The sequence below is a fragment of the Rhamphochromis longiceps genome, linkage group LG19 (assembly GCF_057381845.1).
Source record: "Rhamphochromis longiceps isolate RC_006_pf linkage group LG19, R_longiceps_female_GT1.1, whole genome shotgun sequence".
Classification (NCBI taxonomy): domain Eukaryota; kingdom Metazoa; phylum Chordata; class Actinopteri; order Cichliformes; family Cichlidae; genus Rhamphochromis; species Rhamphochromis longiceps.
The window spans coordinates 14,318,163-14,345,401 of NC_140575.1; the positions used below are offsets into that span (position 1 = coordinate 14,318,163).

General features: G+C 41.2%; 3 protein-coding genes and 1 non-coding gene across 6 annotated transcripts in view; 3 read left to right on the forward strand and 1 right to left on the reverse strand.

Moving 5' to 3' along the window:
- Positions 1-4,841: 4,841 nt before the first annotated feature.
- Positions 4,842-7,669, forward strand: marcksl1a (MARCKS-like 1a). Its single transcript, XM_085390840.1, has 2 exons — positions 4,842-5,148; positions 6,303-7,669. The coding sequence occupies exons 1-2, from the start codon at positions 5,065-5,067 to the stop codon at positions 6,825-6,827; spliced, it is 609 nt and encodes a 202-aa protein (XP_085246966.1). The 5' UTR covers positions 4,842-5,064; the 3' UTR covers positions 6,828-7,669.
- Positions 7,670-8,602: 933 nt separating this feature from the next.
- Positions 8,603-8,684, forward strand: trnas-gcu (transfer RNA serine (anticodon GCU)). Its single transcript has one exon. It is a non-coding gene; the product is annotated as a tRNA-Ser (tRNA).
- Positions 8,685-9,705: 1,021 nt separating this feature from the next.
- LOC146646410 (gap junction beta-3 protein-like) lies at positions 9,706-19,962 on the reverse strand. Its single transcript, XM_085390839.1, has 4 exons — positions 19,635-19,962; positions 15,853-16,060; positions 12,932-13,233; positions 9,706-12,849 (listed from the first exon to the last, which is right to left on the reverse strand). Exons 2-4 carry the CDS (start codon positions 16,021-16,023, stop codon positions 12,516-12,518), a joined length of 807 nt encoding a protein of 268 aa, XP_085246965.1. The 5' UTR covers positions 16,024-16,060; positions 19,635-19,962; the 3' UTR covers positions 9,706-12,515.
- A 4,975-nt stretch (positions 19,963-24,937) lies between these two features.
- Positions 24,938-27,239, forward strand: part of LOC146646411 (protein tyrosine phosphatase type IVA 2-like) — a 10,501-nt gene continuing 8,199 nt past the window's right edge. The window contains exons 1-3 of one of the 3 annotated variants that reach the window (XM_085391852.1): positions 24,938-25,059; positions 25,604-25,746; positions 26,966-27,091. The gene's annotated coding sequence lies outside the window, so the exon portion shown is untranslated. Of the gene's footprint in view, positions 25,257-25,603; positions 25,747-26,965; positions 27,092-27,239 lie in introns of all 3 variants that reach the window. The other 2 variants (XM_085391853.1, XM_085391854.1) reach the window with 2 other exon arrangements.

Consider the following 27,239-nt stretch of genomic DNA (forward strand, 5'->3'; position numbering starts at 1 on the left):
GGGCCTTTTTGCAGTCAATAAGCTAGTTGATCGAAATAATTAGCATTACAATGGGCTTTCTTTTAAGTCGACACGCTCGTATTCATGGCAGTGAAGAGGGCTGTGCACCTGATTGTCCTTGTAATTAGGTGCTTGGCAATGCAAATGCTGTGTTTAGGAGAGACATAAAATCGCATTTACAACTCGGCGTATAAACAAAGCCGCTTGGACGCCACTTTTGAGCAAAATTCAGTGTTGCATTAGCATTTTCGATGCTTTAAATAATATTATTTTCTACTCTGAAAGGTGCTGTACGATTGCATCAGTTATTTAGGTACTCGAGCTCTCAGCTGTGAGACAAACGTGAAGTAAAACCAAAGGAAAGCACACAGGAAACAGCCTGCACTCTTGTTTTTGTGATTTTGTATGCATGGATTGCTGACAAGCTGAGGAACCTTGGGAAATTACATATTCATCATGCTGATCTGCTCAAGTAATCTGGTCAAGGTGACTGTCATAAAGATAACTTTTTCTCCTCCCAGAAGCAAAAGGAACTCCAGAGACGTGTTTCTGATGCTGCTCCCTCGCTCCAGTCCTCCTCTCTCTCTTTTATTTTTTTTATCCCTCTCTCTTTCTAATTGTAATGCACAGTTGGCTTGCAGGGAGCGAGAGAGACAATGGGGGCTTTTTGGTGAGAACTCATCCCATGTCAGGGGATGAAAAATGGCCAGCAGCACAAACAGGGGCATTGACCGGCTCATTGGGGGGGGGGCACCACATTAAACGTGACAGAAATAAGCAGACAGGTCAAGACCAGGGGTATTTCTTCAGCCACATTCTCGTTTTTCTCAAGGAAAACAGGACTTGTTATCATCACAGTGTGCATCCTACAAGTGTGCATGTGTGCTCTGCATAGTTAATAAATAGTAAGGCTTCCATGTCAGTGCCTTGGCTTTTTTTGTGCTTATTGCACTCTTAACGGCACCATTTTTCATTTTTAAATGGGTGGTTGGGGAAGGCCATTGCACCTCATTACCTGTGGGAGTTGTGTCTCTTTTCCGTTTGCTGAGAATGAGATGAGACGATTGATTCCACATTCAAACCTGCGAACCAATATAGAGTGACGAGCACTTTAAAAAGTGGGGAAACAGCCAGCGCAGCTCTCTTCACCCTGAAAACACTCCAATGTCACTTTTAAATTTGCCTAATAATTTATGTCCTGTTTTACCTCTGCACAAGTGGTTTCATAAGGACCCACATCCTTAAACTCTCATCATGCAACCGCAGCTATTGTTTCTTTTTTTTGTGAGCAGGGACCTTTACCTTTGGACAAAGGTATAGATGTAGGCTAAGCAAAGCCTTAAGTGCTAAGGGGGCAATGAGGCCAAGTAGGTGTAAAAGAAAGCATGCAGAGGATTTTAGAGGGAGAAAACTATTTCTTTTAAAGCTGAACCCTGGTGTTATAAGACCCACTAACACTGAGTCTTTTCAAAGCAATAATGCTCATGTTTGGTTCCTGACTAGGAACCAAAATATTACACCTACTCTCAAGAACCTTTAGTGATTTCAGCCGTTTTGTGTGGGTTCTTCTTTCTCATTGCCAAGGCTTTCTCTGGCAATCAATTACACTCCTAGTACAGCTCTAAGATGTCACTTTGCAGTCTTTGAAAAGCCTCCCAGTCAGTACAGAGCGCCTTATAATCTTATGTCACTTTTAAAACTGCCGATCAACAGTCTGCTTCCTGTTTTTCACCTGCACATGCATGTCCAGTGTACATCTACATACAAGTAGAAAGATCCCTGTATTAACGTAATATTAAACTTTTGTATACACTTTCTTCTAATACCCAGGTCATAGTGGTTTGTCATGTGATACCAAAAAGAGGAGGGCCAGAGTGACATGCAAAGTCTGCTGGGAAACGCTTCAAGGGATCAGAAAACCACCTCAGCATTGGATTGAAACACAAGTTGGTATGTGATTATATTTCTGTTTAACAAACAACACTGAAAGCATTCAACCTCTATTAAATACGGCTTTGTTTTATTTTCCTGTAACAGTTTGCAATTACACAATCTTATTAGCTACAGAAATGCAGAAAAAACATTCAGATATTGGATATTGATTCTATAAATAGTGAACAGGATTACATTGTGTACTACATACTAAGTAAGAGTAACGTCTCATACTTGGAAATAAAATACTCATTAAGGGGCATGCGCCCTCTATAAGAGAAAAGAAGGTTAAATATATGTTAATTAAAATAATCATTACAATAATGGGAGTAGCTGTAACAATAGTTGTTGCTTCCACTGCTGATAAGACACTGTTATCAAGCTGATGTAGGCAAGACTGCGAGGGGGTGTGAGAGCAGGAGGCCCAAAGGGGCAATTAACCTGCCTTTATACCCCCGCCCCACCATCTTTGAAAGTTTACAGATCAAAGTATCCCCAAAGTTTAAAGCATTCCTGTGTACTCAGAAAACCCACTTGCAAAAATCAGGCCAGAAGAATCTGGAAATTTGAGGTTTGTTTGAGTTTTTTCAAATTAAAGTTGACCTTTAAGTTTGTCACCCAGTAAAACACTTTTTTTCTCCAGCCAGTGACTTTTTGACCTTCACTGCTTTTGAAATAAATCTGGGCTGACCTCGCCCCGCTAAGCTGCCTGACAGGGACTTGTTTGGATATCGTTCCTGTGCCGAGGACTCAGGGCCTCTTCCCAGTGTCTTTCTCATTTTTAATATTCTTACCTAAGAAATTTCTTATTGTTAATATAATTTTTACTCCCTTTGGTTCCAAATGCTTGATGCCAGACTGAACATAATTCCCACAGCACCACCTCACGGGTACACCTATCCTAGTGTTCCATATCAGAGCACTGAAAGGAACCACACAACCATAATTGAGCCATGAATCCACTGAAAGGTGAGACCGGGGGGGTTAAAAACATCATGTGTTTCTCTTTCTTGACTCAGTTTGGGAGAATGTATGGAGGTCGGTCAGGAGGGGTGGGGAGGTGTAGATGTTGAACCCCTCGGAGTGTGTTCCACTCTGGGAAGCTTGGCCCGCAAATGGCTGGGGATCATTCTCTGGGTGGTGTATGCATGCCTTGCATACCACAGCTGTGACATGTGTGTGTGTTTGTGTGGAGGGGGGTTGTTCTAGTGGGTGAACAGGGGGAACGAGACGGACCCACGTAGGGATGCTCTAAAAGAAGGAGGAAATCATAAATTGCACTTAATGAAGCAGGAGAAGGGGGCTCGGCGCCGTGTTTTTGTTAACATGGGGTCACATGAGGGATAAATGATGGGAAAGGAAATTTGACAATTAGGTTTAAAAGGAAGAAGCTGGTATACAAAAGCATGTATGCAGGATATAGAAGCTTTCCACTGGCTTTCATAACTCTTAAAACACATGACCCCTGACCTCTCGGAGAAAAAAAAACGCAGTGTCACTGCAGCGACCGTGGGATGCACGGTTCTAGCCAACGAGACCTCATTAATAGCCGACAGTCTGATTCACTGTCTCGGTGTCTGTGTTGGTGACAAAGCAGCCCCAGTGCCATCTCAAAGTCTCTTCTGAGTGCGCTGCGTGTTATGTAACAGGTTTTCTCTTGGAAAGCCGGGCCCTGTCACTCAAATTCCAGAGGAGGCCATTAAAATTCCTCGCTTCTCATTGATGTGCTGTTGTTCTGTGATCATCGAGTTCTGCGGAGGGCCTCTTTGAGATAAAGGATGTTGCCGGGAGGCTGAACAGCAGATTAACGTGGGACACCTCAGAGAGCTGGAAGTCCTAGGTTTGGAATAATCGAACTTTTTTAGAGGGATTCAAAATGTTTATCCATAACTAATGGCTTACTACTTCAACCATTCGGCTACTACTCTATTTACCAGATATTCAGTATGCTAGTGAACACAACTGCTTCAACTCCATATTTCTATCCTTAACTGACAACATCCACTGTTAGTCCACGTCTGCATTTTAGCTACAACTGTAACGACTCATCACCGCTACAGATGAAAAGGAACAGTTTTACTTGCTTGTGATGGAATAAAATGACTGAAATGCAGTGTGTTTACATGTTCGTGCTTATATGTTTACTCGTTTCTTCTTTCATCTAACTGTTAAAGCTGAATCTGTTTTTCATGTGTTTTGTCTTAAGACATATTTTATGTTCATTTTTCATCTTCAGGCACACAAACACTGATAAAAAATACTTTTAGTGTTGACCTTTATGCTACCTCTATTTTTTCTCACAGTTTATTGAATGGTTATGATTTACTGATCACGTCTTAGACATTATTTATTTGAGGAGAATATAATTTTCTATCCAATGGGTGTCATATATTAGAGTTTTTAATCAAAACAAGAGACACGTCCACATTTAGGTTTTCATTTCAAATAAAAGATAAAACGTCTTCTTTAAAATGCTTTGATGCACTTCTTTAAACTCCTTTATGTATAGCAGTGATGCTGTGCATGTACTCAGGACTTTTATTATTTCCACTGCTTGTTCTTACCTTCACTTAACTTTTCTGCTCACCTGTTCGGGTCAGACTTCTAAAACTTGTCTTGTTTTCCTGAACAGATGAATGAATTTTTCAATTTGTGCCAAATTATAAACAATTCACAAGAGAACAAAGTTTAAAATGTGTCCACAATCTTCCAGACATCTGAAGCAGCTGGAAAATAAAGTCTTGCTCATTCTCCAGCTGAGTGGCAGACTGTGGCAGTGACAGCCCGGAGAAGGAGGCCCATCCCCCCGCTGCAGATTGGACAAAGCCCGGCCGCCACGCCCAGGGGAGGGGTCTCCGGTCGATTTTGAGGCGCGGTTGAAATACTCACAGCCGTCTCCCTGACATCCTTTAATTTGAGCTCAGCCTCCGTGGGGTTCAGACACGCTTAAGGGGGGGTCTTCTCGTTGACAAACCTTTGTAAGGGAGAAGGAGATCCTGTCGGATTTTCACCTCTGTTTTTTAGGCGGAAAGCTCTCACCTATCCCAGAACTGGATTTTTAAATCTCAAAAACTCGAGGGTTTTCTTTTTCGATTTTATTTTTTGTTCATAAAAACTAAAGGAAAGACAGAAATGGGAGCCCAGTTGTCCAAGGGTGGAGTAGCTGTTGAGGGCAAAGCCGCCGCCGACCCTGCTGCTGCTAAAGCCAACGGCCAGGTGAGTAAAGCGGGCCCGGTGCGCCCGAGCATCAGCGGGGAGCCACATGGCACCCGACGCCCACTGGCGGCATGGGTGCCGCGGTGGGGGGCTGGCGGTCGCTCCTTCGTGTCAGGGTTCGTTCATAGCTGTGGGGGGAAAACACTTAAAACTGAATTTAGCCTAAAATGAGGGCATCGGGAGACCTCCGGCTGGGCAGCCGTCGAGCAGCGCGCAGTTGCCCGCCTGCCTTTGTTAATTCCGCCTGCTGTCCCACTGGGGAGATTTACGCGCACATTTCACCCGAGAGCGTCGGATTTGGGTCCCCGTGTGAGTTTTGAGCGTGTTTTCTGTCATGAGTTGAGCGGATAGTCGCTCTGAGCGTCGAACAAAAGATGTGAGGCGAGCGGTGCAAAGGATGCAAATGCGCTCTGCTGGAGGCGCATTTTGCGGAGTTGCAAACAAAGCGCGTGCAGGCGCCAGTTCTGACCCCATTCCCCCCCCGGCTGTTACCCACACACAGTCTCTCTCTCTCTCACACACACACACACACACACACACTGTGGAGTGGGTTTCCGCGTAAACTTTGAACAATTTAAATATGTTAGAAGTGAATTGTGCGTTTCGATTAGTGGTGTGTGACTGATCCGGTCAGGATACGCGTTATTACAGAGATGCCCAGATGAACTCATGTGACCCACTTCGAGACATGTAAAAACGTCCCTGTTGCTGCTGTTGGCGAGTGCGTGGACTGATTGTGGCTTTGTCTGAGCTGAAGCTGATGTGAGCTGTCTGCGCTCTTGCGTGGAGCTGGTAGATGTAGGATGAGAGCGCAGAGCAGGTTTCACGGGGATTCCTTTGTTCCCCAACTTGCTGGTAGTGTTGATGTTTTTGATGTAGCACTACTGCCCCCGTGTGCCAGCTCAGAGTAATACAGACAGCTGTTAAATCTCCCCCCCCCCCCCCCCCCCCCCCCCCCCACCACCACCACCACCACAGTCAGAGCTGCTCTCCTGAAGAATAACATGGATTAACTGTAGGCATAAATGGGCTAATGTTAATGTGTTTACAGTGCGCTCATCTCATTATGCATAAATAATTCTTCGTTTCCGCAGGCAGTGTGTTTGCGTTGACCCACCTCCAGTGTTTTAATCTATGACTCTTTCTCTCTGCAGGAGAACGGCCATGTCAAAACCAACGGCGATGTTTCAGCCAAACCCGACGGGGAAGCAGCGGCCGCGGATGGAAATGGAACCGCGGAGCCAGCCAAGGAGGGCGAGACCAGCGCCGGAGACGCTATCGAGCCTGCTCCTGCGGCCGAGGGCGAGGCAGCCAAAGCGGAGGGCGAGGCTGCCAAGGAGGTCAAGAAGAAGAAGAAGTTCTCCCTGAAGAACTCCTTCAAGTTCAAGGGCATCTCGCTGAAGAAGAACAAGAAGGGCAGCGAGGAGGGCAAGGAGGAGGCCACCTCCCCTACGACCGAGGACAAGCCCGAGGAGAACGGCCATGCAGCCAAGGAAACCAAAGAGGAGACGCCGGCCACCGAGGCTAAAGAGGGCGAGGCCGCAGAGGCCGCTCCTGCACCCGAGGAAGAGGCCAAGGCCGCCGAGGAGGCCCCACCAACAGAGGCCGCACCCGCCGAGGAGGCCCCTGCCGAGGACACGACACCCGCAGCCTCCGAGGGCGAGGCCAAGGCAGAGTGACTGCACTCCAGCACGGCACCTGAACTGATTTTCCAAGATTAAAGTATATAAAAATATATATGAGAGACTCGTGCCACGCTCATAAAGTTATAAACAAAACTACAAAAGAAGACAAAGGATATATCACGTTTGCTGATTCAACCACCAGTTCACTGCCTTTTATTAGTTCTTCGACAGACGGAAACTCACCGGGCCCTCTCATGATGAAAGCGTTGGCTGGCGTTGCCCCCTCATGGTACACACAGGGACTGGCGTGCGGCGAAGGTAATGGATTGGATGTGGAGCGAATCAGGAATACTGACTTATTTTCCCAATTCATGGAGAAGCATCCTTTTAAACAGCGTGGCAGCCCTATAACATCTTATTTTTCTTTCTCATCTTTTTTTGGGATCTAAAAATTGTCACCGTCGGCGGAGCGGGGCAGACCATCTCCTTCACTCGAAATGACTGATATATGGACACATAAACCTTTCAGATCATCTTATTAATTTTTAGAATTCTACATTCCTATGTTTTACCCCCAAATTTCAAGTATTTTGTCATGTATAGGGAGGAGAACATCAAGGAGGGGAGGTGGAAAAAGATGTCTTTGTTCGTGCATTTTGGTTCTTTTTCTGGCTAAAACCACATTCGAGCTTCTTGAGTGTTGCAGTGTTCACATTTCAGAATTTATGGCGCAGGGGTTGGGATTGTGTACAAAAAAATGTGAGCTTTTTATCTGCAAACTGTCTCTGTAAATATGTTTTGGCCAATATTTTTGGTTCTCTTTATTTTGCTATCGTTTGAAGATGTTAATGGTTTTACTGTAACTTTTAATAAGGGTAAATAAATGTTTGATCCCCTCTGTCTGTCTTCTGCCTTGTGATTCGCCAAGACCGGAAAATCTGGCTGCTTAAACCTGCAATCTGGACTGATTGCAGTACCACATATAGATGGGATACTATAAACTGGATTCAAACACATGATGGCATATTGACACCACATGAATAAATATCAGGTGTGCATGTACAGGTCATGACAGCAGTAGACACCCTGAGAAATTAAATTATTAACAAAAGGAAAGATTTAAAGCATCATTGTCATGCAAACATAACCTTAATGCAAGAGCTACACGACCTCATCTGGTCCAGTATGTGGTCATAAAGCATGCTGAGTCACGTGTAGCAAAGCAAAGCATAAATATACATATATCCTTACATAACTAATTAACGTTAGGACGCAACATATGGGATACGCAGGCACTAGAGGCCATTTATTTGGCGACCCTCTAGTTGTAATTGGTGGTCTTTATCTCCCTCTGCTGGAGCGACTGCTGTACTGCAAGTGCCTGTGCCGCCTGTTGCCTTCCGGTTAATCATGAACGTTTCGTTTACACGTTGTTGGTGTTTGATGATAAATCGCAGTTGCAGCCTCCTTTTCCTCACAGCTTTGGTAAGCCTTTAACCACACGCACACACAGATTTAAACCGATCAGCTCGTCGAACATCGACGAGTCTACACAGTGGCTGCCACCCACTCATATGTCAATCAAGATTATCCTTCGCTCCTATTGGTAGTTGCTAAGTTGAGTTAAATTTAACTCAGCCCACTTTGTTACGTTTACTTTTTTTTGTTTTTTTGCAGACTTTTTACAGTGAAAGCCGTATTTACTGTTAGAGTGGCGCAGAAACAAAAGCGAACATGGCGTCAAACGCTGCCCACCGTTTATCTATGTATCATGTTTGCGTACTGGTCCCGCTGATGTCCAGACTCAGTAATATTCGTGCGGGTTCACAGACGAGGTGGCCGAGTGGTTAAGGCGATGGACTGCTAATCCATTGTGCTCTGCACGCGTGGGTTCGAATCCCATCCTCGTCGCAGTGAATGTTTTGTAGGTAAAACCTGAAATGGGTATTATTCCGTGTGACAGTTCGACTCGGATCCTTTTTTAACAACACGTTCCGTCTTGAAGTAAAGAGACATTTAAATTTTTTAAAAGATCTGTCGCCCTTTTTGGCTTTTTTGTTAAACTGCTTTGAAAAATTGGATGAAAACCGCATTACTCTTGTCTTTTAAATTCCTTGTGCAACAGGGGTGTCAAACATCAGGGTTGAGGGCCAGAACTGGCCCACCAAAGGGTCTAATTTGGCCATCTGGATGTCTTAGCAATGTGCTAAAACTATAGTGAAGTCATGTCTTTTTCTTTTTTTTTTAAATGCATTGCTTTCCTTTTATTGGGTCTGGCAACATTAAAGATGAGTAAAAACATAATAAATGTAATTAATTTATAAATCCTGACAGGTTTTTAGTTACAAAACATGTAATGTGTCTATTTTCATGTGGATGCAATGATATTAAATACTGAAAGTAAACAGTTTAAAAGATGTTAAAATTTATTTTTTCATGCTGGAGTTTTTAACTTCATGAGCTGTCTGTGTTTCATGAAATAGAATTAAAAGTCTCACAATCATCATGAAATACCGCTGGTCACTTATTCGGGCAATTATACTGAAGCATTGCCTGACATACAAATAAAACTGTATGTAGTTCAAACAAATTTGAAGCATTATTGATATTAACTTTAACTTAAATGTTCATAAAGTGTGCAAATACGCAAATAAATGTCACATTTGTTCAATTTTGAGAATGCTGCTATCTAGTGGTAACATGTTTAAACTGTTATTGTTCCACATTTTGACTTTTTTTGCTCAGGTTTCAGTCAGATAAATATGACAAATGGTGTATTTGTGAAGTACTCTGTGTTTTTAATGAAAAATGAAACCTTTATTTGCTGTTTAAGCAACAACGCAGCAGCATTGTAGGATAATACTGCACATATACAGCTTCATTCCTGCAAAGAAAAGACAGTCTACACAAACAGTTTATAATCAGTTTCTTTTTTATTACAAGCAGATAAATATATCACTGTAATGTCAACAACAGCCTGTTATTTATATAAAAAATAATCTTGGACCACAGCATGTCATTCCAGCTGACTCATAGTCAGAGCAGAAGTGAGTGCGAAGATTAAACTAGAGATTAAAGTAGACATGTCTCGTAAAAATCACACAAAGACAGTAGCTAAGGTTCACACTCTCCACTTTAAATAGTAAAAATCTAATAACCGTAATTAAAGGTAAATTTTAAAACCTGGTGACTAAAGCTCATCTTAACAGGCCACACAGCAAAAATGTGTCTAAAACATGTCTCCCAGGTGTCCAGCAGATCACTTGTGTTTGCTTTCTAACCATTCCCAAACTTCAGCTCTGAAAACGGTTAGTGAGAGTCGGATATTTTCTTCTTTACTGTAAAACTTTGCTACCACCACCCGACAGCTACTCCGACTGACTTCTTTCCAAAAGTGGGATAAAAAAATGACTTAAGGATCATATTTCAAATTCTGTGGCCTTAACTTAACTCTTGGACCCAACTGCAGTAGTGGCCACAATTTGGATATCGCAGTCCGGCATTTTTGCCTGAAGGTCAAAGGGCCCAAGGCACAGTTTTTACACCCATCTGTTGCCATTTAGGTACCACCAGATTTGATAATCAAGAGCAAGCACAGGAGAAAAATCCATCCATCCATCTGCTGCTCCAAGCTAACCAGAGGAGCCCATCCTGTCCCTGCCCTTGTTCTAATCTCACCAGTGTGCCCCAAGGTTTTATCTCATGCTCCTCACTTAGAAGGCACCTACTTGGCACTTTAGTCTAATGGAGAGACCAGGCGCCTTTTCCACAATCTAATTTTTGGGACATAGATGAGACCATAGATGATGGTGGGAGTGTAGATCGATCAGTAAATCAACAGCTTTGTTTACATTTGGCATATTTTTCTGTTTAAGTATCAGAAAAGTCAGAAATAAAAACCACACCTGATGTTTTTAACTGGGGACAGACCTCCTGCCTCCATTGCTGCCCCGTGACATTACGGTGGCCTTATTAAAGCACAAGATTCAACCACCAGATGATGGCGCTAACAAAACGATAAAAATAGATGTGTCTATAATTAACACACATTTCACTGAATATTATTTTAATCTTTAGAATTGTATACAAAATTGTTAGATCTTTGTCAGGGTTGCAGTTTTACTGCAAAAACTGTGCATTAAATGCACCGTAGACCTCAGATCAGAACAAGCCGGGTGTATCTTAGTGTAAAGCAGGAATCTCAAACTCATTTCACATCCTGTGACACATCTTAAGTGTCCGAACCAGCCAAACACCCCTTTCTGTCAGTGTAAAGATGTTAAACTGCACAGTGCAGTTTCAACAGTGCAGTTTTAGATAGCAAGTGTTGTAATCTGCAATATTTACAATGGTGTGAGACAATTAATTAAATAGTCGTTTGCTGCAGATTCTTAAATCAATAACCTAAAATTAAATTCCATTTAATTTATCTTGTTGATACGGAATAACCTGAATGTTTGTCCTCGCATCTTTGTGACATAAACAGTGAAAAAATGCGATGTCGGACCGCTGACAGTCCTCTTCTTCAGCAGTGTTTTCTGGTCAGCAGCTCTAGGTGCCATTTCTTTAATGCAGCTGACATCATGAACGTTTCATATGCAGCTGGATGAGAGGATCATAATCCACAGGAACTAGGGATGGGTACCGGTATCCGGTGCCATTATGGCACCGGTTCTGTCATAAACGGTAGTAACCAGACCGAAAAGCAGCGCACATTTCGGTGCTTTTTTTTTCCTGAGATGTCATACACTTTGGATTCCAGCCAATCATTTTACCTTTGCGAGCGTAGTAGGTGGGCCCAGGCACGTATGTTCTTTTAGAGCAGAGCTACAGATTAGAAATGCCCAAGGCGAAGCGGTCAAAAGTCTGGCTGTACTTCACAGCAAAAGATGCAAACTCAGCAGCCTGCAACAAGTGCTTGAAGCTGATATTGTGCAAAGGAGGTAACACCTCGAATCTGATGAAACACCTGGCGACGTATAGCATTTTGTTAAAAGCCGAGAAATGCGCCGTATTTGATAGCTTGCTGCAAGAGCTCACACCGAGCGCATCTACTGCGGGTGGGTTGCCTGTTATTGGACCCGGAGTTAGCAACATCCCCCAAAAACCCGAAGAGTAGAGTCCTGGCCCCTAGCCCTGCCAGTGTAGCAGAAATGATGACGGATGATGATGCAGCAGCAGCCGTTCTTCTCTGCGTGAGTAGCTTCATGTTGTTCGTGTGTAATTTACGTTGAGTAGGCTAACCACGTTATTACATTAATGCATGTAGGGTGAACTAGCAAACACCGTCGTAGTTACATGCGGCTGTCTTCTTGTTTGATGGCAGATACTCCCTTCACCCTGGCCAAAAAGGCTAAAATGACCAAAGAAAAAGTGGAAAACAGTTAAACATGAGAGGTTTTTGTACAAAGATTGTTTTTTCCATTGTTTAAGCACTGCTTCCAGCCAAGAGTGATACTATAAATCCCCTATAGCTGCAGAAAACTCTAACATTGTTATCTTTTTACAAAAAAACAGCTGAACATGAGAGGTTTCTGGACCAATTTTGTGTTCTCCATTCTTTAAGCACCGGTTCGAGCACCGTTTAAGCACCGGCACTGTTTCAAAAGTACCAGTTTGGTACTGGTATCGGATAAAACCTAAACAATACCCATCGCTTACAACCCTTTTTGATCAGTTTCAGTAGTCTTATTGGGTACTTTCTGTTCCTGTTGGCGAGCCATGATTGCAGCTTGCAGAATGCTAGAGTACTGTAGTTTTAGCATCCTTCCTCTTGCTTAACTCCAGCTCGCTGTCGGTCACTGTCGGATCTCTCCTGCTTCTGCACTGAGAGCGGGCTGGAGCAATGGTAGTGAGCTCGTGCTGGTCAGCGAAGACGAGCCTCTCGTTCTCATGTCGGATCTTTAATATTTTCATGATGCGCTTGCCGATGAGGTAAATCATTTCGAGGATACACATGAGGATGCAAACCGCACTGGAGATGACCATGAACAGCATGAAGATCTTTTTTTCCGTCGGACGGCTGATAAAGCAGTCAACGGTGTTGGGGCACGGCGACAGCTGACACTTGGACAACCTGACAGAAAAGAGTACAGCAGGTTTTAACGAGTTCAGAACAACACTGGTTCATTTTAATAACAGTAAGTTACCAGCATTACCTGGGCAGGTCATATCCATGATATAACTGAAACAGGATATAGAGAAAAGCTGAGTCAAATCCAGCTTTGAAGATCAAACTCAGCAGATACGTCCACCATAGGCCTCCTCTCTTCTTGCCAGGGTTGGCGTAGAGGTGCGAGCCCTGGTGCAGCTCGACATATTTCCTGTCCTTTCCTTCACGGAGTTTCACGTGAGCCATCACCATCAGAGACGGGCAGGTGACAAAGATGAGCTGCAGCGCCCACAGGCGGATGTGGGAGATGGGGAAGATGTGGTCGTAGCAGACATTGGTACAGCCGGGCTGCAAAACAAAGTCGGGGTCGTAACTCGCTTAAGTAGCTCGTCTCACGTCTCAGATGGAGAAAATCAGCAAGAGCAAAGGATTTTTGCATTAAAGAGAAACTTGGAGAAAAGAAAGTGGCTGTATTTTTATTTTAGAGTACAGCTAATGCATATGTCATATGATGATAAATACAAACAGAGGGACTGTTGTGGTGTCAGAATGAGAAGCTGATGCAGAAGGTTTTAATGCCTCTGTATGACGCTAAAAACTGACGATGCTTTGAAACCAGTTTCTGCTTTTAGGGCATAAATATAAAACAAAAATAAAGTTTAAGACAAAAGATACAAAAAGAACCAGGTTAGTGAGACATGAAGTATTTTGCTTTTCTTTACTTTTTGCTTGCTTTCATTTATTTGAGAAGATATCCTATAATTATAATATGCTGTACACAATATGCTTTTAATACAAGGCTTTTAATGTAACACCAACACTAATTCAGTCTTACAATCTAATTTGGTAAATACGTGACAAATGAAAGGAAAAGCTCAAATAAACGAGTGACTGCAGAGGCTTTCACCGAAGTGCACAACTGAATTAACATTCAGTCGAGGTTTAAGGCAGGCATTGGAAATGCTGGGTAGGTTCTGTATTGATCGTGAGAGGAGAAGATCCCACTGATTAAATGGAAGACAAATAAATCGCAGCGCACAAAAGCTGCAAAACTGGCTCCTGTTTTAATAGGAACAGTGAGCAAAGGAAGGTTTGCCTTTATGATGTGTGGAAAAGTCATCAATAATTGTTTTGTGGTCACGTTCAGTGGCTGTGATGCTCGTGCATTAGTGTGAACAGTAAGGATAAACAGACCACAAGGTGAAAGTTCATAAACCCGTCCTATTGGTGGCATTTTTCGGCGCACCTGTACTCTGACAGGGAAGGATCAAATCACTACATTAGTGGCGTCCGGTGATTCTTGGAACACAAGAGATGGATTAACAGTATGAAAACGATGTGAGTCATATTTATGAAGTTACATTTGTTTTGTTCACGACCGCTGTTCATGTCGACTGAATTTTTTTACGATCACTTCGTTAGTGTCTTTCTGATTTTCGGTTCAACCGTGTTGTCTCGATGTGATATCTGTCTGTTGTTTTGACTTTCATCGCAGTGTTCGACTGTGTCGTGCTGCACATCACACACAGAGCAACACAGTCAAATGACATAAAGACTACATGCAAAACAGAGCGCTCACAACACGAGACCAAAGAGGTAAAGCTGCACTGACAGACCGAAGTCACTGCTGGGCAATTTTTCATCTTTTAGTTCATATGACAAAGTTTCAGCGTTCTTCATTATATAACAGTTTCAAATTTAGAATAAAAAGTTCTGTATAGAGAAGACTGAAACATTATATCAGAAAGCTGCACTGAATTTATGTAGATCCCAGCCTGCCAACATATTGTGTCTAAGAGGGAATTTCGTCTTTTGCAGTTACCTTTGTTAGAAAAAGTTAGATGCATTCACTGAGTCATAGTACTTTAACAACGTTCTGAAAGAATTAAAAGTTCAACTTATGGGATAATATAATTAAATAAAATTTTGTATCCTTTAAAAAATATGCAGGATTACAGATTTCCTGCTACCGCGAAGGTCAAATACAAGGTCAGTATAGAGGTGAAATAGAGGCTTCATTAGATTTATGATGATACTTAATATATTTTACATTTCATTAAACTTGGATGAAGAGCAGAGAGGAAGGTTTCTTCAGTCCATTCAGGTAACGGGGTAATTAACCCTGGATCCCTCCCAATATGCAAGGACATGTCAGCGTATGTTTGTGAGTCGTCAGGAGATGAAAGGACAGAAAAAAACAAGTTCGTCCCGAAGACGAAACAGCTAAGAGCGAGCTGAGCGATGCAGTCACAGCTCGATTTGTGTGACCTTAACGTCTCATATGATGGCAAGGTGTGGCCATGGCTCACAGACATGTTCTGCCACTTTGAGATGTGTTGGCTACATCGGTTTCAGAAGCGCTTTGGCTGAACATCAGGATGCTTTGACAGGTAATTAACCATCAGGCACGATGTTTATGTGGGTGGAAAACAACCTTGTATGTGGAAGACTTGGTGAATCAAACCTGAGGAGGAGTGAAGCTGTTCTGGGCTAACATCTTTGTTTTCAGTTAAATTTCTTCACAGAAGCTTTATTATAATCCAAAATGACCCAATTAGACCATCCAAAGGCACTGTATGTGTGAGTAAGTCATTTGGTAGCTGAATCTTTTTCTTTAATCAACTGCTGGTTGGTGATAGTTTTCTGCATCAGTAACCAACACAAATTCAACTTTTGAGGACAGCTGACATTAATTGTCAGCCCATTTTCTTTTCATTTATCTATGCTTTGGACTGTAAAGCACATTCTTTCAAACCAAGACCACAACCACCATCACCACCTCTGAAGTGACTCGGGCAGGTTAACTTTCCAGTTTTAAAAACGTCTCTATATTGAGTGTAAATGTAGAAAATCAGTGGACCAGATTTCCCTGAAGGGCTTATGAACCAGTGCTGTAACATTCTCAACAACTCTTATTTCTCCCTGTCACTGAAAAACATTGGAAGGTGGGGTTAGTGACAGCCTTACCTGTCGGGTGTTACACACAAAGTCTTTGTTTTCGTCACCCCACACCCTCTGAGCTGCCACCACGAACACCAACACTCGGAACACGAACACCATGGACAGCCAAATCCGCCCAAACGCCGTGGAGTACTGATTGACTCCGCTCAGAAGATTCTCCAATCCTGACCAGTTCATCCCTGTCGCTGCTGGACTGGCCTTGGAGATAAATGCTCTGTGAAGAAAAACAAAAATACTAATTACCTTCCCTTAGATTTAGCTTTGCATTCTATTCTTATTCTCAAATTTGGTCTTGCTATCGTTAAGGATCAGCTGCAATGTGGGTCACATAAATACATGTCTGGGCTTGCATGAATTCATTCGTATCAGCCAAACAGGAGAGAGTACACATTTAGAAACACTGTAGGTTTGCACAACAGTACAACTGCTGATTCCCTTTAATGCCCAATAAATCATTATTTAGGCTTATTCATCTTATCTGGATCCTCACTAATGAAACTGCATGCTTCAGTAACTGTAACAAAATGTAAACAGTTAAAATAAAATAAAATAAGGGCCATAAAATGATGAATAAAACAAATCTACCGTTTGTTTGCATTTGCCTACATGTAGAAAAATATGACCACCACAATTTTATGTTAGTTTAAATTAGCTGTGACAGCTGACATCCTCTGAGATTGAAGCATTAAATCTAGGCAAACGTGCCAAAAACCAGCCCCAGAAACAAGTCAGGCCCTGTGGACTTAGTTTAAAAACCCAAATTTAGAGCAGAAACAAGCACACTTAAGGCCAGCTCATTTTATTCTTTTCATAACAAATCTACAGGAGATTAACTTTTGTTTAATGCACCCATTTACAGTGTATACAAGGCTTAAAGTTATGTATTATTGTGGGCGTGGTTCCCTTGGTTGACAGATGGGTGCCTGCACAAGTGGCTAACGCTCTTTATCTCATTTGTCGTTTGTCATATTGGTGCCTTTTGAAGCTGACAAGTCTGTGTTCCAGTTTTATTGGTTCTAGTATTAGAACAAGTATCTGATTCTGAATGCATGCAGTTGACAGAAGCAGCTTGTTTATGAAGCAAGTGTTAAAGCAATATGGTCACATGTCCTTCAGCAATGTTTTTGGGCTGGTTAGAGCATCTAACCACTTGTTTACCTTACAAAATGTAAATGGAGCACTCAAAGTGATTTATATAACATGCCTCATTCACAAAAGCATTGTTTTTTGCTTTCTAGCTAACATTCACTCACATTCATGTTCCGATCGATGCATCGGAGAATGACTTGGGGTTTGTATCTTGCCCAAGGACATTTTGCATGCAGACTGGAGGAGCAGGGATCAAACCACTAACCATCCAGTAAATCTTTGACCTGCTCTAACTCCTGAAATGCAACCAACACATTTCTTTCTTGCAAAATGGATTATTGCATCTTTCTTAAGGACAAAACAAAGCATCACACACAAATGTGCAGGGAAGCTTGTGAAAATCTTGAATTGTATTAGAGTTATTGTGCTAATGCTTTTTTATTATAGACATTTGAGCTTCTCATATTAGAAAAAGACTCACGCTCTTCTCAGTTTGACTGTGTATGATGTCAGTGGCAGTGGATATACCCAATACGATCGTCACAGACACACTGCTCTGGCATTAAAACCTTAAAGGCAGATGAAATGGCTTGTTTCAGATAGAGGATAAATTCAGAGGCTGCCTTAAGGCTTGGGATAAGCCGAATAAGACTTATTTTGAGCAATGAATCCTCCAAAGTTACTCTACTACGGTCCAAGAATAGAAATATGAAGCTGTAAATAACTGAAGGTGTTTCTTAAATATGTACACATATAATCTGAGCACAACATGACTGTATGTCTGTGTGGTTTTAACACCTAGAGAGTCTTTTATTAACACTGTGCTCTTGGATTCTATGTGCTCACAGGTTATCTGTCAGTATCAACTGTCTGCATGTTTGCTGCTGCTGAATGACATTTATCAGTGAACACCCTAATGACATGCACCCCAGCTTATCTACGAGGCTATGGTTTCTGAACACTGTTCAGTGTGTGCAATCAAAGTGAAGTTTTCTGAACTCTCAGAGTTTCCAAAGCTTGCAAAGACAAAAACATGCTTTTGATGCTTTTTGCTACATTTCTGCTTAGATTTTTATGTGCTTCAGGCAAATGTTAAATGCAGAAATATAGGAGAAGAAGCTTAAATGGAAGGCGTGGGTGTATTCTTTCAAAGAGAAAAGGATGAACTTTCAAAGTACTGCAGTCGTTTAGAAGAAGGAAATAAAATCCATATGGTTTCTGTAACACGCAACCACTTTAACACCAATGGTTTACTCCTGGTGGATGGGAGTGGCATGCGTGGGAATGCAGGGAATGCAGATGTTCAGAGCAGCAAAGTGGACAGAAACAGGAAATAACAGGAAAAAAACAGCACGAAAAGCACAGACAGTTCTTCAGTGGACATTTTTCACTTGAGCTACTTGTATGTTATCATTTCTGTCGTCTGCACAGTTAGCTGAACGATCAACCACACCATAAGAGAGCAGCTGACATGCAGCTGGTTGTGACGCTGCCCCCTGGTGGCATTAATCAGTTATAACATGTAGGTGACAATCTGCAAAGCTGTCCATAGGCTCTACGTAAGACCAACACACAGCCATTATTAGCTAAACCATTGCTCTGACTTTTTGAGGGTCCAGTAGGTTTATGACATGTAGAGTAGCCAAATTTCATTCCCAGAGTGAAAACGTTTTTAACTTTTTATGAAATTCTGTTGCTTCTTTTTTCTCCAAAAGGATCATTTCACATTTAATTGTAGCTAAAATGACACAATTTATTTAACAATTGTAAAAAGAAAAAATTGTATTTAAAAATTGTATAACCATTTTTGTTATACAAAATCACTGATATCAGTATTTTAGCTGTGCGGAAGTGAAGAAAGGTTTGAAAGCTTTTTGGGACCTGTTGTGCTGTTGGACAACAGAAGCAGAAAAACATAAATGAGAACAGCTTTGATGGGATTTCAGCTGTATTTAAGTTTATATGAGCACAGAGAAGAGGACAGAAGCAAACAGCTTGTAATGTTAGTCTGTGCTAAGACTAAACTTAAAGGGATTTCCCAATTTTTGTGGGACAATTATTGTTTAATAAAAGGAATCAGTAGTGGTTTCTACTAATGCCACTGTGGACGTGCTTTGTTCGTAGCTTGTACAGTCTAGTTTAACAGTAGTGGACTGAGAAGCAGCTGATCGTTGGTGGCGGGCATTCTGACAGTTTGTCAGTGATGCAGGAAAGAACCAAAAGAAATACAAACGAGCCATCCCAGGATCCTCAGCAGCAGTGTTTTGTACCATAGACTAAAGCAAAGAGAAAACCTAAAAGACATAAAGGAGGCACTTTAATAGAAACTTTATGTATCATCGGTGGCTACATGGAAAGTTTTTACTGTAATGTGAACCCCGCTCCACCACGCCTCGGTCTTTTTGATGAACCTAGAGTTGACCACCATTTTTTTCCCCTCATATTCTAACACTTAGTCATAACAAAAGGAAATGTTTGTTCCATAGCTGGTTATTATTTTAAATGAGTTTCCCTATTTTTCTAGCATATAAACAACTCGTGTTCACCTTTTGCATTACTTTTAAAAAGAACAAAAACATACTTTAGCTTGGCCAGGGGAAAAATGACAGACTCCTGAATACAGTTTCCATGTTTACCGCTCACTCCTGACTTTAGGATACAGTAAAATTATTGAAAACCAAACAGAGAAAGGAACTTACTTGGAAGTGAAACGCCACTTAAACACCCCGTGTGCCGACACCAGCAGGCGAAGACTAAGCACTGAAGGGAAAAGCTACTTTCAGCTTTTCAGCTCCTTTCTTTCCCCTGCTGCCTCTGTCTACTCATTCTTTCCTCAGAACGCCTGCCAAACCAGATTCAGCAGCGACGTCATGACAGACGCACACATGAACATCGGCTGCGTAGACTCCACTCCCTAGAAAACATGTAACCTAACACGTTATAAATAAGTAAAGCAACAGACACAAATTCTTCATTGAGAAGGAAGACAGAACATCCAGCTATGTCAAACAGAAAGCCTGGTGTGTGTGTGTGTGTGTGTGTGTGTGTGTGTGTGTGTGTGTGTGTGTGTGTGTGTGTGTGTGTGTGTGTGTGTGTGTGTGTGTGTGTTTGGGGGTTGAAGAGAGTAACTAAGAGAGAAAACGCCACACCCTGAATGCGGACAGCTTGTGGAAACTAATGCAAATATCCTCAGATGGCAAACAGCTTAGCAGAATCATAGTATATCAAACAGGGTTGGGAGCAGATTGCAGCAGTTTATCTCAACCTGTTTAATGATTGTGACACACAGTAGATTAACAGAAATCAGCCTGGATCTTTGATCTGGATAAACCTTTCAAGTTTGTGTAACCATGTGCGATAGGTGGCTAATCAAAACAGTTTACAGTATAGGAAAAGCCTGCTTTTTGCCCGTCTCATCCTCCAGTGTGATTTTCCATAATAAGTGTTAACTTTCTGTTCGGTCTGTCTGTGAAGGTTCTCAGTCATCGAGGTCATTATAATCTTAGCTTGGGAAGATAAGCGTCTGGACTTCTTTAAGTTTCTTGAATTGGTGGAAAGACACTCCCATAGGGCTTAAATATGAGACTCTCCACCAAGCTTCTCGGATGAGAGGTGAAATGTCTTCAAGAAACTTAAAGAAGTCCAGATGCTTTTCTTTCCAAGCTCCTTAAATTTCTGGTGTGACACTGGCATTTGTAATTTCATTCCTATAGCACATTGCATTACATGCAAACTCAGTGTGCTTAATAATAAAAACATAAAAACAGTTTGCATTTTCTGCCTGCCTCTGTTATCAGAGTACAAGCAACAGGGAACCCATATTCACTGCAGGTTTTCTCCATGTTGAACAAACCAAACAAAGATTTGGACTAAGGGTAAAATAAATTTTCTCAGAACAGAACAAAAATCTGTTTTTCAGCCCTGAAATTTCCATGTGGATATCCTCTTTATTTAAGACATTGTGAGGGCTGGAAAAGGTACGCTTCTTGAAAAAGGTCCCAAATTTTAGTGCAACCCTGTGTAGGTACTGTATTTTGGAAAAATAGTATATTGTATTACTTATGCTGAGATTACCAGAGTGAAATCGATTCTGAGGGGATTGAGTCGAAACCTTTTTCCAATTTGACAGATTTTATATGAAATAACCTGCATACAAAACAAATAGCAGGACATTTAGGTTTGGGGAAAAAAATGTTGTTGTTTTTTTTAACAGAGGAAGTTAAAATACATGTTTTTCTCTAATAAGTTATTTTAAAGGTAAAAAAAAAAAACTGTGTGCATGATCACATGTTTATTTATGGTTTTGTCTGAATACTGGTTTTCTGCAGGCCAGTTGATAGGTGGAAGGCTTCGTGATAGCATAGGTGGCATAAAATCATATAAATTTGATGTTGTTGTTGTGAAATTAAAATAATGTGATGTTTCGATGCAAAGGGGGGGTGAGGTGGCACCAATGCTTCACAGCAAGGAGGTCCCAGGTTTGAATCCAGTCTGGGGGTTTTCAACTTGCAGTCCAGCTTCCTCCCATAGTCCAAAGGCCTGCTTTGGGTTAAGTTATTGGGCTATTCTGAACTGGTCATAGATGTGAATGCTTGTTTGTTTCTATGTGTTAGCCCAGTGTCAGATTGGTGATCTGTCCACGGTGTACCCTGCCTTTTGCCCCATGTCAGCTGAATGGATGGACGCTTTTGTAAGGTGTTACAGGTGCAGACATGCTAAGGCTGGGTAATTTTAGCCTATTGTCAGTGATTGTTATGCAACAATGATTTCATAATACAGATAAGAACCCCCAGAGACCTGAGACCTGCAAAATTTACCTGTTTGGCAAGTTTGGCTGCTCAACTCTGGATCATGTAGGAAGAATTCACAGTAAGATCATGGTAACACTCATGTATTATAATGAACTGTATTCCAGTTAAATCCAGACGTGAATTTAAGTCCATACATACACAGTCTTAAACACTCAAGCCCTATCATTTGTCAAAGACCACATAGTACAAAATTATCTTAATAGAGCATTTTGGTCTGAGACTACTGGCTTATATCTAAAAGGCAGAGCCTTCAGACTTTCTAAGCTTATAATTAGGGCTGATCAGGTGAGTCTGAACCAACCCTGGGGGTTGGGGACTGGGGCTGCAGGATCGGCTTCCAATGATGCACTGAGCCTTTCTCTTCCTCTCTTTTCCTGATGTACTTATATGCTACTACTGCATGCCATCACTCTGTCGGTTGAGTTTTGTCCTCGTTGTGTTCATAGCCTACCTGCCATTAACTCTTTCCTTCTTTCTTTCTCCTGACCACCCAGTCAGTTGACGCAGATGGCTGCACCTCCCTGAGCATGGTTCTACTGAAGGTCATTTCTTCTTAGAAAGGTCTTCCTTCCCAGCATCGCCAAATGGGGACGTTTGATTGCTCTGTGATCTGGTTTTTAGCCTTACAATATAAAGTACCAATTTACCTGAACTAAGTTAAAATTTGTTATGTATTGTTTTGTATAAGACACAATGTTGAGGTAGAAAGGTGTCAGTTGTGAGGAAACACAGTGGAATGTGAATGGAAAAGTATGGATGGATGGAGGGAGAAGCATGCATGCATACAGTATCACTAACAGAAGAAAAGCAGGATTTGCTTCTGAACAAAAATCCACTTTTTACCTTCAGTTTTCTTGGCAAATGTGAGTCTGTTATCCAACAATAGTCCTAAGGACAAAAATCATCTGTTTCAGTTTTATAATCCCACTGTTAAGTCATCTGACTGTTAGGGCTAGATGCCCCGCAGATATGGAGAATGGTGATTTATGACAACTTTTCAGCATCTATTGGAGACCATAGACATACCCTAAGGAGTCAAAATCTATAGAAAGGGACATATGATGATGATGATGATGGTGAAGTACTTGCTCAGAGTGGTCATCTGATTGTTGAAATTCTCTCTGTATTATTGTAGCATCTTCCCCCACATTCCCACGCACACCCACTAAAAACAGACCTGCAATAGACACGTATTTATTATCAGTGAATAATAAGTCTGACCATATTGAGCCCACACACACTGATAACAACACAGCAGTAGAAATGATGACGCTGGCACAGTTTAACGTGGAGCTGGAGTCTGTTTACACACCGCGAAGAGCAAAGAGGCGGAGCTGTTACTGAGACAGTGAGCTCAGGTAGAGTGAAAAAAACAGCAGCTGGTCCTGTGATCACCATTAAAACCTTTACTGGGAAAAGGCTAGTGGAGTCCTTTGTCAAAGCACCTGATCAACAAACTGACACGACCAAAAGCAAACGCTGTAGCTGCTCCATCCACCGCTGCTCCGTTTGTTTTACACAGTCAAAATCTGCAGTAAGAGTCCAGAAGTTGTATTAAAATATGCAGATGAAATGTTATTCATACAGCGTGCTGAATGCTGACAATAGCCGTCCTGTTTTATATGCAGCAAACAGGGGTGAGTATAAAGGGGGGCATTGGGTGTCCTAGACCTTATTAATTTCAAGGCTTTTGTAAGATTTTTAACACTGTAAGTGAAATAATATCAAATATTGTGTTAATTAAAATCCATTAATATTTAAAAATATAGAAATAAGATTTTTTCCACAAGCCAATAAAAATATAAATGGGCTATTAAACTCTGGTCCACTGACCTGATGGTTGTTAGGTTGGACACTGAATTATTATTAATATCTACACTAACATAGCATGTTTTCAGCAGCACTTGCTTCCTATTAAAGTCAGAAAGCCTTCCAAGAAGACAGAGTAAAGGTGCATTTCTATGCCTTAGTTTAGTTTGCATATATATCTTATTTTATTTGTGACTTTTGACTGTGCTTGAGATTATTTATACATTTTACAATTTAAGAAAATGTTTTCTTTTAAAAAAAATCTAATTTATTATGACATGTACATACAATCAAAGGGGTTTAGTTGTTTTTTGTGTTTTTTTGACAGATGTTATATGTAGTTAAACGTGAAAACATTGCAATTTCTAAAATGGAAAACAACGAGCAGTTCATTTTGAAAGACCTGTGTTTTTTCTCCTTTGAATGTTTATGATTGCTCATTAATAAGACAAAAATATTTCTTGTTGGATTACTCAGTGAATTGATGGAATAATCTATCGATTCATCGTTCACTAAAATAATTGCTAGCTACATCCCTAGTCTTTCCCCTACAATATAAAGCGACTCGAGGTGACTGTTGATGGCCTATGTGACAAAATACACCAAAAAAACAAAACACCAAAACAAAAAACATTCACTTATCCTTTGGCTTTTAAAAGTTGACATACCTCAGCTGTTCAGGCTCAGGTTACTTTTTTGTATCAGTGGGTAGATTTAGTCTGTAATACATGATCATCCCTTTGTAGATGATAAGCATAGGAAAACATACTGAAGAAATAAATATTAAACAATCTACATTTGGTTATGTGGGATATTAAAGCTACAATTTGTTCATCTAAGCCATGAGCTAACTCCTATATATTTGTACTGTGTTGCTCTGCACAGGAGGAAACTTAAATTAAATATGCAAAAAGAGCAAGTCGTCAAATAAAATCAAACCAGTTAGCCATTATAATGGTCTGTAATTAATGGTCTGTAATGTAATTGAGTTTGTGTTTCTTATGGATAAATATCCAAAGGTAAAGGAGGACGAGAAAATGGAAACTTGTTTCTAACAATTAAATGAATTAATAAAAAAATTGCAGAGAGAGGGAAGTTGAAATTTTGAGTTCTTTCAAATTGTTGACTTACTGACTATTTCTAAATTTCAAGATACATCAGATACAACACATTTTTTCCTAATTCACAAGGTGGTCAAATTGGAAATGAGAACATTTCTTCAAACACAACAGGTGCTGTTCAGTTTTGAGTAAGTGATTATCATTAAATTAAGCAAAACTCATATAAAACAACATAGTGTCATTGAGTTTGCGAATAATGGTCTTTCTTTTCATTTTTTTTAAACCGGAACATGGGTCTTCAGCAGTTTTATTTTGGAAAGACGGTGACCGGTAGTCATCATGTCCTACGTTGCTAACTTGACGTTTTTTTGCAACATGTCTCCCTCGCAGGCTCTCGTCCATTATTAGAAGCTTCTGGATATTTTGTGAAACTGCTTCGTTTTGTAAGTGCTTTTGTTCACGCTGGGCGTTTCAAATCTACGCTATAGCCGTCGCTATTGTCCGGCTAATGTTTCGTTTGCTAACAAGGTCACTGTACTCGCTGTTATTGAAAGCCGGTGAGCGTTTTAGCCTGCTTTTTATTCTGCTTGTTGACCTGGTTTCTAACTGACCTGTCTTGCGGAGCATTTAATGACAGAAGGTGCTGTTGTTTAGTCCAGTAAGACAGTTTGTAAATAATATGCTGACATTTTCTCTTAATCTGCGTGTGTCATAATCGCTCTATGTGTGCCTTAAAAAAACAAAAAAGCCAGCTGGCTTCTCGGTAATTTAACTGTAACTGCCGTGTAGATTAATTTTAAACATGGATGCTCTCGTACAGGTATTTAAGTGATTAGCCTAGTTAAGTGTCATGCTTCCCGGTTTATTTTTCGTTTTTTTTTTTAAAGTCGTATTGCGTTTGGTTATTGGAATATCAACATATAAGCTAAAACGCAGCAGCTGAAGTCATCGATAAATATCGACGTGTTTTCTTCTTATTCGCTGCAGGTTAGCACTAAGCTAACGGGCCGTTAGTCAGCCAGGACCCAGAAAAACAGCAGCAGCATCATCATCAATGGTGTGTCTACATCCCGGAGCCGTCACATTTTCCTGTGTCCGCTCAATGAACCATCTCCTCAGCTCTCATCACGGTGAGTATATCACCACGCCGCAGTTCGTGTTGGACTCGGGTAACCATATTTCCAGATAAATTACATCTGGGATAAGTTTAGGGCCGGCTAGAAACATTATGTGGGCAGCTTGGAGAAGGTAAGGACGGGAGATTAGCGCATCCAGCTGGTAACCTGTTTGTCTCTGTTCGTGTGCTGGTATCTCTGACATGAACGTCAGAATGATCTCTGACAGAGGTAAACAGAATAAACAACTTGGTTAGGCTAATATTAGATACACGTCTGTGTTTTAGGTTTGCGGTTTTACAGGCTGAATCATTTGTTCTCTGTAAGAGTAACACAGATGTACCATGAGATTTTGGGTCAGGTAGGAAGGTCAGACCAAGACAGCTACACCACTGAGTATTTCATATATCATTATTTGTCATCCCAAACTATTATCCAGATATCAGCTATCATGCACAGGTAGCTTTATTAGCTTTATTAGGTAGTCAATAAGCTTTATTTATGTCATTAAGATTGTTATGACTATGTTAAGACTACAGCTCTGTCTATAATCCTTCAGTATTCACAGTGGCAGTTCACCTATCAGTCTGCTTGATCATATGAAGGATAAATATCCTGTATTTTCTTTCCCAGCCTTCTAAATAGAAAAGGAAGCTACATTTTTTTTCTGTACTTTTATGAGGTTGAAGGAAAACTCCCAAAAGTGCCTTAGTTCTAGACTTTTCTCTACAGGAGCACAACTAAATTCTCTAAGGTTTTCACACAAATGAATTGATATATTTTACTATATTTGGTAGTTAAATTCTCAGATATACTGGAATAGAGTTTGCAAAAAGTTCAAAACATAACCAAGCTGAATAGGAGATGCTACGTGAACTCGGTGGGCTCGGGGTTTATCCATCTGCTTGTAAAACTTGTAAAACACAGCAAGAATATCTTGATGCACTAAGGAAATGCCAAACTGTAAAAACACTCAAGACCGAGATCGCAGATTTCACTCTAGTGTTTGCATGGTTGTGTGTTCTCTCTTTGTTTTTTTTCAGTTGCTCCTCTGTCTCGTATCTTTGCTGGGTTTTAGTAGGGATGAGTCTATGTATCACTTTATTCTTTTATGAGCCACGTGTTTTTTGTGTTCACTTTTATAAACCATTAAATGGTTACAGGAGGACAAAGGGTGAAAATGTTGTGCACTCTGGTCTCATGACTTCATCTCTTCTTCATGTCTCGCTCTCAGGCTGCACATGTATGGCGTTGGCGAGGCTTGGAGGGGAGTTTTGCCAAGCCCAGCACCTGCTGCTTATTGTGGACAAGTGAAAAGGAGACGTCAGCTAGGCACACTCACTGCCATTCACGCACACAGGTGAGTGATAAAGGCAGGCGGTGCCTTCATTTGAAACTTTGAGGATAAAGTCTAGTCCTTGATGTGTTATCTCTACAGCATCAAAAGCTTTACTTCTACTGCCTGGCACCCATGGCTCCATTTTTGTACTTTTGTTAATCGTACCATA